The 12,096-nt window shown below is 40.0% G+C and overlaps 1 protein-coding gene across 14 annotated transcripts in view; it reads right to left on the bottom strand.

Moving 5' to 3' along the window:
* The window catches only part of GALK2 (galactokinase 2), a 145,429-nt gene that overhangs the window by 48,486 nt on the left and 84,847 nt on the right, over positions 1–12,096 (bottom strand). For all 14 annotated transcript variants that reach the window (XR_016218094.1, XR_016218096.1, XM_008269030.5 and 11 more), the window contains 2 exons: positions 9,537–9,635; positions 7,970–8,122 (listed from right to left, as the gene is read on the bottom strand). Coding sequence is in view for 12 of the 14 variants with exons in the window: in XM_008269030.5 (XP_008267252.1) it covers positions 7,970–8,122; positions 9,537–9,635 (252 nt within the window). In the remaining 2 variants the exon portion in view is untranslated. The remainder of the gene's footprint in view (positions 1–7,969; positions 8,123–9,536; positions 9,636–12,096) is intronic.

Here is a 12,096-nt window from a genome sequence, read left to right as displayed (position 1 = left end):
AGTTATTTTCCACACAACAAAAGCAGCTGTGTTGTTGTTTTTGGTTGCATAAATCACACATGCTCATTGTAGAAAGTTCTAAGTACTCCCCCCAAAAAAACTGAAATAAATGAATCATCTTTAATCACTCAATTCAGTTAGCACACCGATGTGACAGGCATTCTAGCATGCACTTATTATGCACACCTACACAAACACAATTTGACATACATAAGATCTTACATAGCAACTTTTACTGTGGACACCTTTTATCTTTCTTTTTTTGGGGGGAAGGGTCTTATTTCCCTTTCATCCCTCTTCCAACTACATGGAGGCCTTCCCCAGCATTCCACAGTAGTTAGTGATTTCTGTGTCCATGTTCCACCCCTAGCCATAACCACATTCATCATGTGACCTTCCCCAATCCTATTCATCCCTATTGTCATGTTCTCCATATTAGTTTGCAGGCCACAGACTAAATCAAGTCATGCAAACGAAACTTCTACAATTCTCCCTGCACCCTCAGCACAGCCTCCTTTGTAAGGCAACACCATGCATTGTGCTCTAGATCCAACTCATGCCCAATAGCCAAGAAGTACAATGCAAGGAGCACAGGCTAAGGCAGACCTGGACTCCTCTATTCAAAACCATCACAACAGACCTCTCCTGAAAGCCACAGTAAGTGAAATGAGACACTTATTGGCTACCTCACAAGCTATTGGGAAGGCTAAATAAGATAATAATAAAATCAACCAGCACCCTGCTAGCCCAGAGGGAGCCTTGAAGGATTAAATTTCCTTCCCTCAGGATGGCCCAAGTGCTTGGACCCCTGCACCCGCATGGGAGACCGGGAGGAAGCACCTGGCTCCTGGCTTCAGATCGACACAGCGCCAGCCGTAGTGGCCATTTGGGGAGTGAACCAAAAGAAGGAAGACCTTTCTCTCTGTCCTCTCTCTGTGTCTATAACTCTACCTGTCAAAAAAAAATATTTCCTTCCCTCCCCACATTCTCCTGCCTCTCTAGCTTGTCCTCTCCCACCTGACACCTCTTCATATGTCTTTAAACATAGACAGATCAGCCGGTGCCGTGGCTCACTTGGCTAGTCCTCTGCCTGTGGCGCCGGCACCCCAGGTTCTAGTCCCTGTTGGGGCACCGGATTCTGTCCCAGTTGCCCCTCTTCCAGTCCAGCTCTCTGCTGTGGCCCAGGAGGGCAGTGGAGGATGGCCCAAGTGCTTGGGCCCTGCACCCACATGGGAGACCAGGGGTAAGCGCCTGGCTCCTGGCTTCAGATTGGCGCAGTGCGCCGGCCATTGCGGCCACTTTGGGGGTGAACCAATGGAAAAGGAAGACCTTTCTCTCTGTCTCTCTCTCACTGCCTAACTCTGCCTGTCAAAAATAAATAAATAAATAATTAAAAAAAAATAGATCCACCCTAAAATTCCTGTTCCTAAAGCAAAAGCCCTTCATTTCTCCATCACTTCACCATCCAACACCTAGAACCAGTGGAGATACTCACCAAAGCTCTTAGTAACTATATTAAATACTGAATATGGCCACCCAAAGGCCCTTCCTCATCTCTAAAAACTGAAGCCATCTTGCTTTTAATTTTTACTTAAACTGTGGCTTTGGGAATTCTTCAACACTCTGTGTTATATTGGCTTCTAGAGTATTGAATTTTCCTAGTCTCTCTCTCACCTCTCTCTCTGATTCTTATATCATTTCCTTCTGTGACTCATTTTTTCCCTTTCTTTATTGAATTACAGCATTTCCCTAGCTTATTCATAGCCTTCTGGCCCTCTCTTTTCACATTTCTTCCCTCAGTGAACTGAATGTGGCTCTTGGTTTCAACGATTATCTCAAACCAAATACATCTGAAGGCTACAGCCCCATCCATGAGATACTCTCCTAGCTGAGATTGCCAACCACCTACAAGAAAATTCTGTAGGGAATTATCTTCACCTCCTACTCTCCCGTCACCTTCTACCTCAACTTCTCCAAACCTACCAGTGGCAGCACTGCCCTTTCTGTCCAACATTTTAGCTCAAACTGCAACTTGTCAACTCAACACTTTCCTTTATTCATGCACATCTGCATGCAATGAGTGTCTGCTAAGTACCTACTACCTCCCAGGCTCCAGACAGACAGCAGTAAACAAGGTACACATGGCTCCTGGCCACATGAAACTCTCAATCCTAGCAGAGGAGACAGATGTTAAATAGAAATCACCCATTGAAGAACTTAACCTGTGATGAACTATGGTAAATGAAAAATACAGGACATGACAGGAACATATGAAAAAGTGTTCAACCTAATGGGTATAGAGAGGTCATCAAGAAAAACTTCCTCAAAGTAATGATGCAGTAGGCCAGAAGGAAAACTGAAATCCAGTCACAGAGAGCCTTGTACTCGACCCTTTACCAGGCCCAGTCATAGCTTCTCTCCCTTTTCATCTCAACCTCACTATTATGCTAATACCCACCTCTTTTCACCCAAGGCAAAGGTTTCTCCTGCCAGAATAATAATTCTACAATCCCCTGCTAACAACATTAACAGCTCCCCTCTACTCCCAGGACCAAGTCCAGGTGACCCTTAGCCCGGCCCTGAAGGTGCTGCCACAAGGCGGTTCCATGAACAACATCACCCCTATTCTCCAGAACATAACATCAACTGCCATGAAGCTTGGACTCACCATTCTCTGCATACTCCATGCTACAGTCTTGGCAGAGTATGCTCTACCGAGTCAGCAGGCTGTGTGAAAGTGGCCACATTCTTGGGTATTTGGTTTTTCTCTGCTTGGATTGAAGGAAACTGCCAAGTCCTGAGAAGTATAATGCCAACTCTCCTCACAGTCTATCACCAGAAAGAGAATAAGTTCCATATCAACCACTAAATGACAGGAACTGAAAAACTGTGAGTGATGGGCCGTGACCAGACAGGCCTTGTAAAGAATCGCTGTAAATTTTCCTTACAGTGTCACAGGACCACATGAAACTCCCCTCCATTGCTTCACATGTTGCCACGAGGAGCTCAGAGCATTCAAAAAAGCAACGGTCTAATTTCTCTTCCCTAGCTGACTTCTCATAATACTTACTATTGGCATCACACATTTTATCCCTCAGTATGACTAGGGATACTCTCTTTTATAGGCATGAAATATTTCTACTTAAGCCACTAAGTATGTGCAAAATATGAAAAAAAAAATTGTGCCCATTAAAAATCCCTGGCCACTTTGTTAATTTAAGAACACAAAAATGTGCTTCACTTAAAAGTATCACTTACGCAAGTAATAATTATAAATCTCTATTGAGTTTGCCTTGAAATGTTTTCAATTTTAGTTCAAATACACTACAATACTCTGAATTTTAATGAATCTAAATCAGTTAATTTTTTAAAGTTAGTCGAGAGAAAGAGAGAGGAAAATTGAGAACAGGAGATATTTTCAATGAAAAAAAAAGTACAACAAAGAAAAATCTTTATTATCTTAGTATACTTTTCAGTGTTAATGATATGAAAGTCACTCAGTTTCAATAAACAATCTTGGAAGGAGAGGAGGAGAGGAAAAGTACATATTATTCATTGCAACTTTGCCAGGTGGCGCTCCGTCTGATTAGTCTCATTTTCTCTTTTTCTTTTTAAAGTTTATATTATTTATTTGAGAGGCAGAGTTTCAGACAGTGAGAGGGAGAGACAGAGAAAAAGGTCTTCCACCTGCTGGTTCACTCCCCAAAATGCCCACAGCTGCACCAATCCAAAGCCAGGAGCCAGGAGCTTCTTCGGGATCTCCCACATGGTTGCAGAGGCCCACGGACTTGGGCCATCTTCTACTGCTTTCCCAGGTCATAGCAGAGAGCTGGATCAGAAGAGGAGCAGCTGGGACTTGAACCAGCATCCATATGTGATACCGGCACTGCAAGCGGAGGATTAACCCTCTGTGCCACAGTGCCGGTCTCTAGTCTCATTTTCTAAACTACCATGATTAGTCATTCTCCAATGACATTTTGTTATTATCTTGTGAAAACAGCAAGTTTATCCAGGCTGAGATATTGTTCTCTACCTTTTCACATGGGAGTTTATTTCCTTATTTAAGGAGACCATTTTCAAACAAAAATTGGATTCATTCACATATTGCCAAAAATAGAAGAAAGGACAACAAAATATAAGAAAAATATGCTTAGCAGAATCCCAGCCTATATTTTTAACACCAATATCTACAGGTACAGTCCACTGTGTCAGTTTTATCTTCAATTTCCTTTTATATAGAACCTTGGATTCCAGTGATTTGCAACAACACAATTTAGAAAACATTCTCCATCTTGATAAAATTGTTCACTTTTCAATCATCACACACATCCCAATGGCTTTTACTATAAAGATTCAACACCATAGTTGTATTCTTCACTTTCTTCTTACTTCTCTGAAACACAGTATTCACAACATGACCCATTTCACATGTCCCATCCCTGTTTCCGCTCACCTATGGATCTGGCACAATATATCTGATTTTGTGATAGAACTTGGGAAACAATGTGTCTATATTTGAGATCTTCTTAGGAAGACAACACTTACTCATTGACCTCAAGATAAAAAGTCAACAAGCGTAAGCCCTCAAACAAATAAGACACTAATTTTTCCATTTCCTGAAAGAGGAAGTATGTCCTGAAGAAGAAAAAAAGTTCAATGAGCCCTTTATAATGAGGTTTACTGCACATATATGCACAGATGAGGGGCTGTAAAAAGTTTCATGTTAAAATTTTTCTCTTACATCATTTTTAGAAATTATTGAGTAAATTCCAAATTTGAAATATGATCTTTTTAAAATCTGTAAGCTCAAAACTTTCTAGAAACAAGCAAACCATAAAACTTTAATTTTTCTGACTTTCCCCACTTCACAACATCAGGGGTGAGAGTAAGAGGAGACATGCAGAGTCAATCACACAGGATAACAACATCTTGCGTATCTCTACAGAATCTATTCGGTGCTGGACACACGATGGGCACTTCTAGAAAACTGTGAAGCTGAGCAAAGTGAATGGAACAGAGCAGGTGAGACAGAAAGCAGTCATCTGTGTATTCACTAAATGTATATCCTATGTCTACTTTAGTCTAAGCATACATCAAGCATTAGGGGCAGAAGAGTAAAGAAGGGTACAGTCTCAGCTCTGCAGCAAAACTGAATCTGAAAGAAGAGATGGACATTAAACAAATAATTGTAGTAAGTACCATAACTGAGTAATGCAAGTGCTATACAGTACAAAGAAAGTTCTACCTTAGTCCAGAAGTACAGAAGTCAAGGAATGTTCCCCGAGGGAACTGGATTGAGAGTTCAAAGAGGGTTGGAATAGTGTACTAGGCATGGGCAAAGGCCCTGAGAAGACATGATCCTCATTATTGGAATGCAATGGAGTAGGGGACTCTAGGAGACGAACAGGATGAGGTGTACAGGCATGAGGTTTCGAGGCTTTCCACGTGTTGATAAGCACTGTTTAATGCAATGAAATAAGAAGCCTGTGAAAGGTGTTAAGCAGGGGAACCACTTAGATTTAAATTTCTCAACCACCATTCTGCTTCTTGAAGAGTGACTGGGATATAGACAAGTATGGATTAAGGAACAGTGAGGAGGCTAATGCAATAATCAATGAATGATGGGACAAACAGAGGAGTAAAAGACTTGTGAGAAGAAGAATGAGCTCAATTTTTACATGCTCAGTGTGAAAAGTCTATGACTCATTCAAATACAGATGTTCAATAAAGTTCTGTATAATATACAAGTTTGAAGCTCAGCCAAGAAGACCTGAGTCAATTCATCAGCACAGAGACTGAAGTTGAAGCTATGATAGAGTATGAGATTAATAGAGGAAAGACCACAGGAAAGAAGACAAGGTCAAAGTCAAAGCCTTAAAGAACTCCAATATTTAAAGACTGGTTGAAGATTGAATTCCACCATCCCTTTACCCTTACCTTTGAGGAGAAAAAAAAAAAAAAAAAGGAAAGCTAAAACTAAAACCAAAAAATAATGGCAAGGGAACAGAAGGAAAAAAAACAGGAAGTGCATTATAATGGAAACCAAAGGAAGAGAATGCTTCAAGGAGAGAATGGTAAACCTTATCCAAATGAGGACTAAGATGAAGACCAAAGAGTGTCCACTGCAGTTACTAATTCTAAAAAAAGAGTCTTCAGTGGCCAAGAAAGAACAAATTGAGTATTGTAAAAAAAAGCAGAACTGAAGGCTTAGTAGATTACAGAATGAGAGGGAAGTAATGGAGGAAAGATAATATCTATTGAGCAATTTATGAGTTTACTTGTGAAGAGAACAAGAAAATAGAACAGAAATGGTAGTTGGGAGAGTTGTGAGATATTGAACAGATTTCTTTTTTAATGCAAAATAATAACTATGTGAGGTCTAATGAAGAGGATTTAGTAAAGAGATGGAGACAAGAGACAGATCAAAGATGGAGGGAGTCCCTGCAAGCACGCAAGGAAGGGCTGGCTTCAAGAGGAGATGCAGATACAGGGAGACCTGCACACATGGTGGCAGGACACCATAGCCTGTGTGATCACACCTATCTCAACATGAAATAGGGGATACGATCACTTTTGGAAGTCAGTCAAGCTGATTTTGGATATGGTTTGAGTATCCCTAAGACTTCAGGTATTGAAATCTAACCCCAAAAATGAGATATTCAGAGCATGGAAACTTAATCTGACTCTAGTGCTTAAAGGTAAAGTCTTTGGAAAGCAAATCAGGATTAGAATAGGTTGTTAAAGTAGAGACCCCATGATTGAACCCTAGTGACTTTACAAGCAGGAGAGACGTATAGCACAGATATACACGTGTGCTCCCTGTCTTTCTGTGATGACATGCGCTGCCTTGGGACTCTGCCAGCAAGAAGAACATCACCAAACAAACACAGCCTGTTTACCATCCAATTCCAGATCCATAAGTAAAATGAGCCTCTTTTCTTTATAACGTTAGTCTGCATCAGGTATTTTATAGTAACCCCCAAAACAGATTAATATAGTCAAGTAATGAGAGTTTGAAAGGAGTAAGGAAGGTATGAAATTGTTACTAGGAACAAAGTAGATTTCAGAATGTGTTTAAGGCCTGGTGAAGATCGGTGGTCATGAATCTTAGGTGATATCCATCACTTCAGTAGGGAAGAGATCAAAGGAGGAGCAGGAGAAAGTACAGTGGAGCTCCAGACCCAGAATCCACTCCCTAATCCTCAAGTTCAATTCCCTCCAATTTTCTAGTCATATTATGTGCTCCTGAATCCTTCATAACATTTAAGTACTACATCACTTTTTACTACATGATCACATACTAAAAATTTCCTATTTGGTATTCCCCTAACTTCAACTCTCTACTCTGTCTATTCCTATGTCCTTGTGTATGTCTTCATACTACTCCGCAGACAATGGCTACTCAGTGAATGATTCCTAAATAAATTTAAGGATCTTCTAAACTGTCAAATAGAGAACTGCCAATATTCCCTCTGGTTTGTGATTTCCTGGTAGACATGAAGAAATCTTTTTAATCACAGGGTGGTTGCACCAAGCCTTTATTTTTGGAGTGATCACTAACAGCAATGGTGAAAAATGGTGTATCTGAGAAAACCAAGCAGAGACTGCCATCACTTCTGGTTAGGAAACAAGACCAGGTGAGGTCACTTCCTGTCAATCACTCCAAACTATCTTTTTCCACCCCTCAACCTAACCCATGGACTGCGCTTTATGGATATAAACTGCCCTCTTCTTCTCACTGTCACCATGGAAAACAGTGGTTAAGTTCATGTAGCTTCTGCAGAGCTAGAAGTCAGAGGGCACACACCTACTGGCTTATCTATTTCCTGAGTTTGGATTCAGATTGCCAACTGTTCCTGCAGTCACAATGTTGTCCTAAAATTGGAGAGAGAGACAAAGTGATAGAAACAAAAAGAACAAGGACAAGAAAAGGCCTACTTCAGATTTCACTACTTTGCCATGTTCATACCTTTGCAGCCAGCCGACACTCCATCACTCTGATATTAAAATGGGAAGTTGCTGCTTTGTTCATTTCCACACAGCTGTTGGCGATCACAAACACTGCTCCACTTGGGAGTTTAACATCAGTCGCCCTCAAAGGACTAAATTCTATCAACTTGGCCTATTTGAAGAAAAATGGCAGAGGAGATATAACTAATTAGAATTCAGACATGTCTAAGCATAGATACACTAATTTACCTTAACAATATCTTTTCTCAAAAATGCTTTCATTTATTTAAATATAATTTATTGACTTCCAGGCACAATACTAAATGAATAAGATAGACAATGACCCTGCCCTCACAGAGCCTATCATTTCCAAGTTGTGTGACAAAAGCACCAAAGCAGAATATGCTATATAAACACACACTTGAAGCACCTGATCACATAAACCTAGTACATTTTCCTTTGAAAAAGGGAAATTTAAACCAAGTCCTAAAGGAGTAACTATAGTAGGACAGACAGAGGGTTCTCTCCTCAAACAGGATGTGAAGAACAGGGAAGAGCTCTGTGAGTCCAGAGGTGACAAACAACGTGGATGCTAACTACATTTTGGGAATTGTAGTTTGGCTGGAGCTTAGAGTCTGAGAAGTGAGAGGTGGCAAGAGATTACAATGGAGGGGTAAAGCAGAGGTCAGATGATGAAGTACTTTGCAAGTCCAAAAAACCTGGACACTGTGCAGACTTTATAGCCAATGTACATTAATGTCAGCACACTTGCTATCATGTGTGATTGTTGGGCCTCATCCAAAACACCCGTAATATTTTTCAGAGTATTAAACCAAACTTCTTCATTCCACATGTCTTTGACTTAGGGAAATCAACAGCAAATACTTTTAATAAGAAGGAATCTAGGTGTTCTTGGAAAATAGCCAAGCCTAGAGAACTCTGAAAAAAAAAAAAAAACCTAAGATTTTAAAGAAATAACTGTTTCTATTTTGGAAGTGGGTAGATTATAGACAACAACCAAAATCTATGTTCTACCTAAAGAAGCTGATAGCCAAGAGGAAGTGGTATTTGCTGGGGAATTCACTCTTGGCTTGCTTTCAACATTCTTTTTCCCACCACTAAAGACCCAAAAATGTTGACAGAGAAAAATGATACCAAAGAGTAAATTATAAAAAGAGGAGTTAGGAATACATGTGGTAAGAAAATGAACATATGAGTTTAAAACCAACATGAGATTAGGAAAATGCCATGAGATGAGAAGTGATTTAGGACAGAAGTTACAAAAGGGGCTGAAAAAACTAGGGAATTGAAAAATCTCTTCCTAAAAAAGAAGAAAAAAAGGAAAAACACATGAGAAAAATAGTTTTGAGGTATGAGTCTGGAAGTTTAGAGTAGAAGTGATCAGCATGAGACAAAGTAAATTCACCCGTGATAGCCTTGGGTTACAAGGCAACTAGAAAATAACACCCTACAGTAAAGCATAACAAAGAAGAGGCCCATAACCCAAAATGCTGGTGATCCCAAGGCCTTCCTCACTGTGTGAATTTCTCCAAGCTGATGTTTTCAAATAACTCAATGCCACCTACAGTTCCTTCTTCTGCAAGAAATGATATGGATTGGTCCATGCCTCCTCCTTCAGTGCCAATATAACGTTCGCTCTTAGCACAAATTTCTGCAAGTTCCACCTGAAAAAGTAAAGATTGATTTGTACTGTGAGTACAGCTTTAATCTATTTCTCATCCTTTTCTTACATCAAGCATGACAAATACAGTGCCAACTCTGACCAACTAATAGTAGCTGGCTGTAGCATTGTGTTAACAAGAGCTGTAGGCAACAACTGAGCCCAATAGGAAAAACACTAAGATTGTTTAACAACATCTGCTTGAGTGTAGAATGAGATATTTACTGTGTGCCATGTTTTTGCTATCCCTAAAAGATTCCATAGGGCAAGCATTTCCTCCCTTCCTTCTTTATACTCCATCCTTCTTTAGATTGGTGTCACTAAACATCACATATGGGCACTCATTAATTTCTGCCTCAGATTCCTTTGTCTTCCAATGGTGGACTATTCTGTAGTCTTCTCACTGTCAAAGTGGGGTCATTCACCTATATTTTTCAGCCCAAAAGTAATGCTGTCTCCTTGACATTTCCATTAAATATATGAATCAGAACTAGTGTCACCAAATACATCTTACTCAAACCAACATGAAGAGGTACAATTCGTGAACACAGTTTTAATCCAAGCTGAAAAGCTCAAAATGGTTTTTTTAAGGATCTTCAGTGGCTTCCTACTAAATAATGAAATAAGTCCAACCTCCTCAATTTGCCATTTCAAAGCCTTCGAAAACCTGGGACCAATTTGCATATGTAATTGTATCACCTATCACTCTTTTCCAGTTAGATTTGTCTCCTTGACCATCTCATACACATTCATGCAACTGGTATTACTTCCTGTCTTCTCTCCTATATAAGTCTTGTTGCTACTCAATACTCAGCTTATACACAAGTCAGAAGGCTGGCCATTCAAATCTTCCTCCATCATGTCTTCTTCAGATATTGTTACCACTTCGGTATCCCCTTTCTCTACACTCTTACAATACTTACAGTTATTATCTATTTACTCACATTATTATTCATTCATCTATCTGTCTTTCGTCTAAGACTTGTTTCAGGCCCTGGTTTCTCACTTGTTTTACCTGAAGCTGTTCCTAGAGTCATCATTCTGAAACACTGGCATTTTGTAATCATCTCTTGCCTGCCTGGTTTCCAGTACCTTCATACTTAGACTTCTCAGTACACAAGGCCTTTAATGACTTAACTCACTTCTCCAAACTGTTCTACCACCGCTACTCCCATAAACTTGAAGCTCTGCCCATAAGGAATGCTGAGCAAATGCTGTTCTTCATCACCCTCAGACTTTCCACCTCTAGTGACTTTACCAAGATGCTTCACTCAATATTTCTTTCATCACTAACATTCCACAATTCCAGCCTTACCTCCCCAGGGAGCCCACACCACCACTCAGATGCATACATACCACATAAACCCTCTCCTATGTTCCATATTAATAGCTCTATTATAGCTTATTGATTGATGCATTGAGTGTGGATTTACTTGTCTCTTTACCCACTAGGCTATGAGAGCCCATGTGGCACCCAAACCAGAGTCCACTTAACTAATATGAGCTGAATCATAGTGTTTATTATTGTTCCTTAATTGTTTCTTGCTTCCATCACATCTATTTTCCCCAGAAAACTGTGAGTCAGAGAGACAGATAAAGTACAGTGTTCTTTCTGTACCTACTTCACACAACACTAAGCGCGTAGTAAAGACTCAATAAACACCTGCTGCTTCATTTTCTGAGAATAGCTACTCAATTACCACCTGTCAGATTCTGCAAGTGTCATATTTCATCTTGGTCATGTGGATTCACTAACATTAACTTTGCCTTGTGACAAGAGGTCAACTTGAGATGTCTGACGTAATAGGCATTGCACATGGCCTAACACACAGAATCAGTGGCCTGTCCATAATAAGCACATTAAAAATAAGTTTGTAACTAAAAGGTCAAAACACTTGGATTAAAAACATAGAGAAACAACACATCCAGACGGAGCAATATGCATAGCATTCAGTGAAGAATAATGAAATTGGGGTACCCACGTAAGTGTAACTCTGAGACAGTGTAAGGATCACCTCTCCTTTAACAGCAGTAACAGCCGCATAACTGAGAGCCAGGTAGCTGTCAAGTATGTTAAGTACTCTTTATTCTCTTTTGTATTGTCTCTTTTGTAAGAAATACCTCCTTTTCACCTCCAAAAACCTTCTGCTTACCCCCATTATATGAGTACAGATGAGAAAAATGGAGTTGAGAAATATAACTGGGAGTAGAGGAACCTCACCCAAAAGCCTGTGTTCTTTACACACTGAACTTCAATTATCCCTTAAAAAACAGAAATAATATGACCTATTTCTTCACTTTCTCAAGGAATGTAAAAACACCAAAGAGATCTACCAAAATGTAAATATTATCCCTCTTTAAGAGGAACAAAACCATGGCATTGAGCAGTTTATGCTTATTCTTTATTAACTGGGGCCAGAGCTGTGGCCTACGGGGTAAAGCTGCCACCTGTGATGCCAGCATCC

This window comes from Oryctolagus cuniculus, chromosome 12 (genome assembly GCF_051225735.1).
Source record: "Oryctolagus cuniculus isolate XC-2025 breed Fujian yellow rabbit chromosome 12, ASM5122573v1, whole genome shotgun sequence".
In the NCBI taxonomy this organism is placed as follows: Eukaryota; Metazoa; Chordata; class Mammalia; order Lagomorpha; family Leporidae; genus Oryctolagus; species Oryctolagus cuniculus.
The sequence above is the reverse complement of the archived record's forward strand: the minus strand, read 5'-3'. Positions and strand labels throughout refer to the sequence as shown.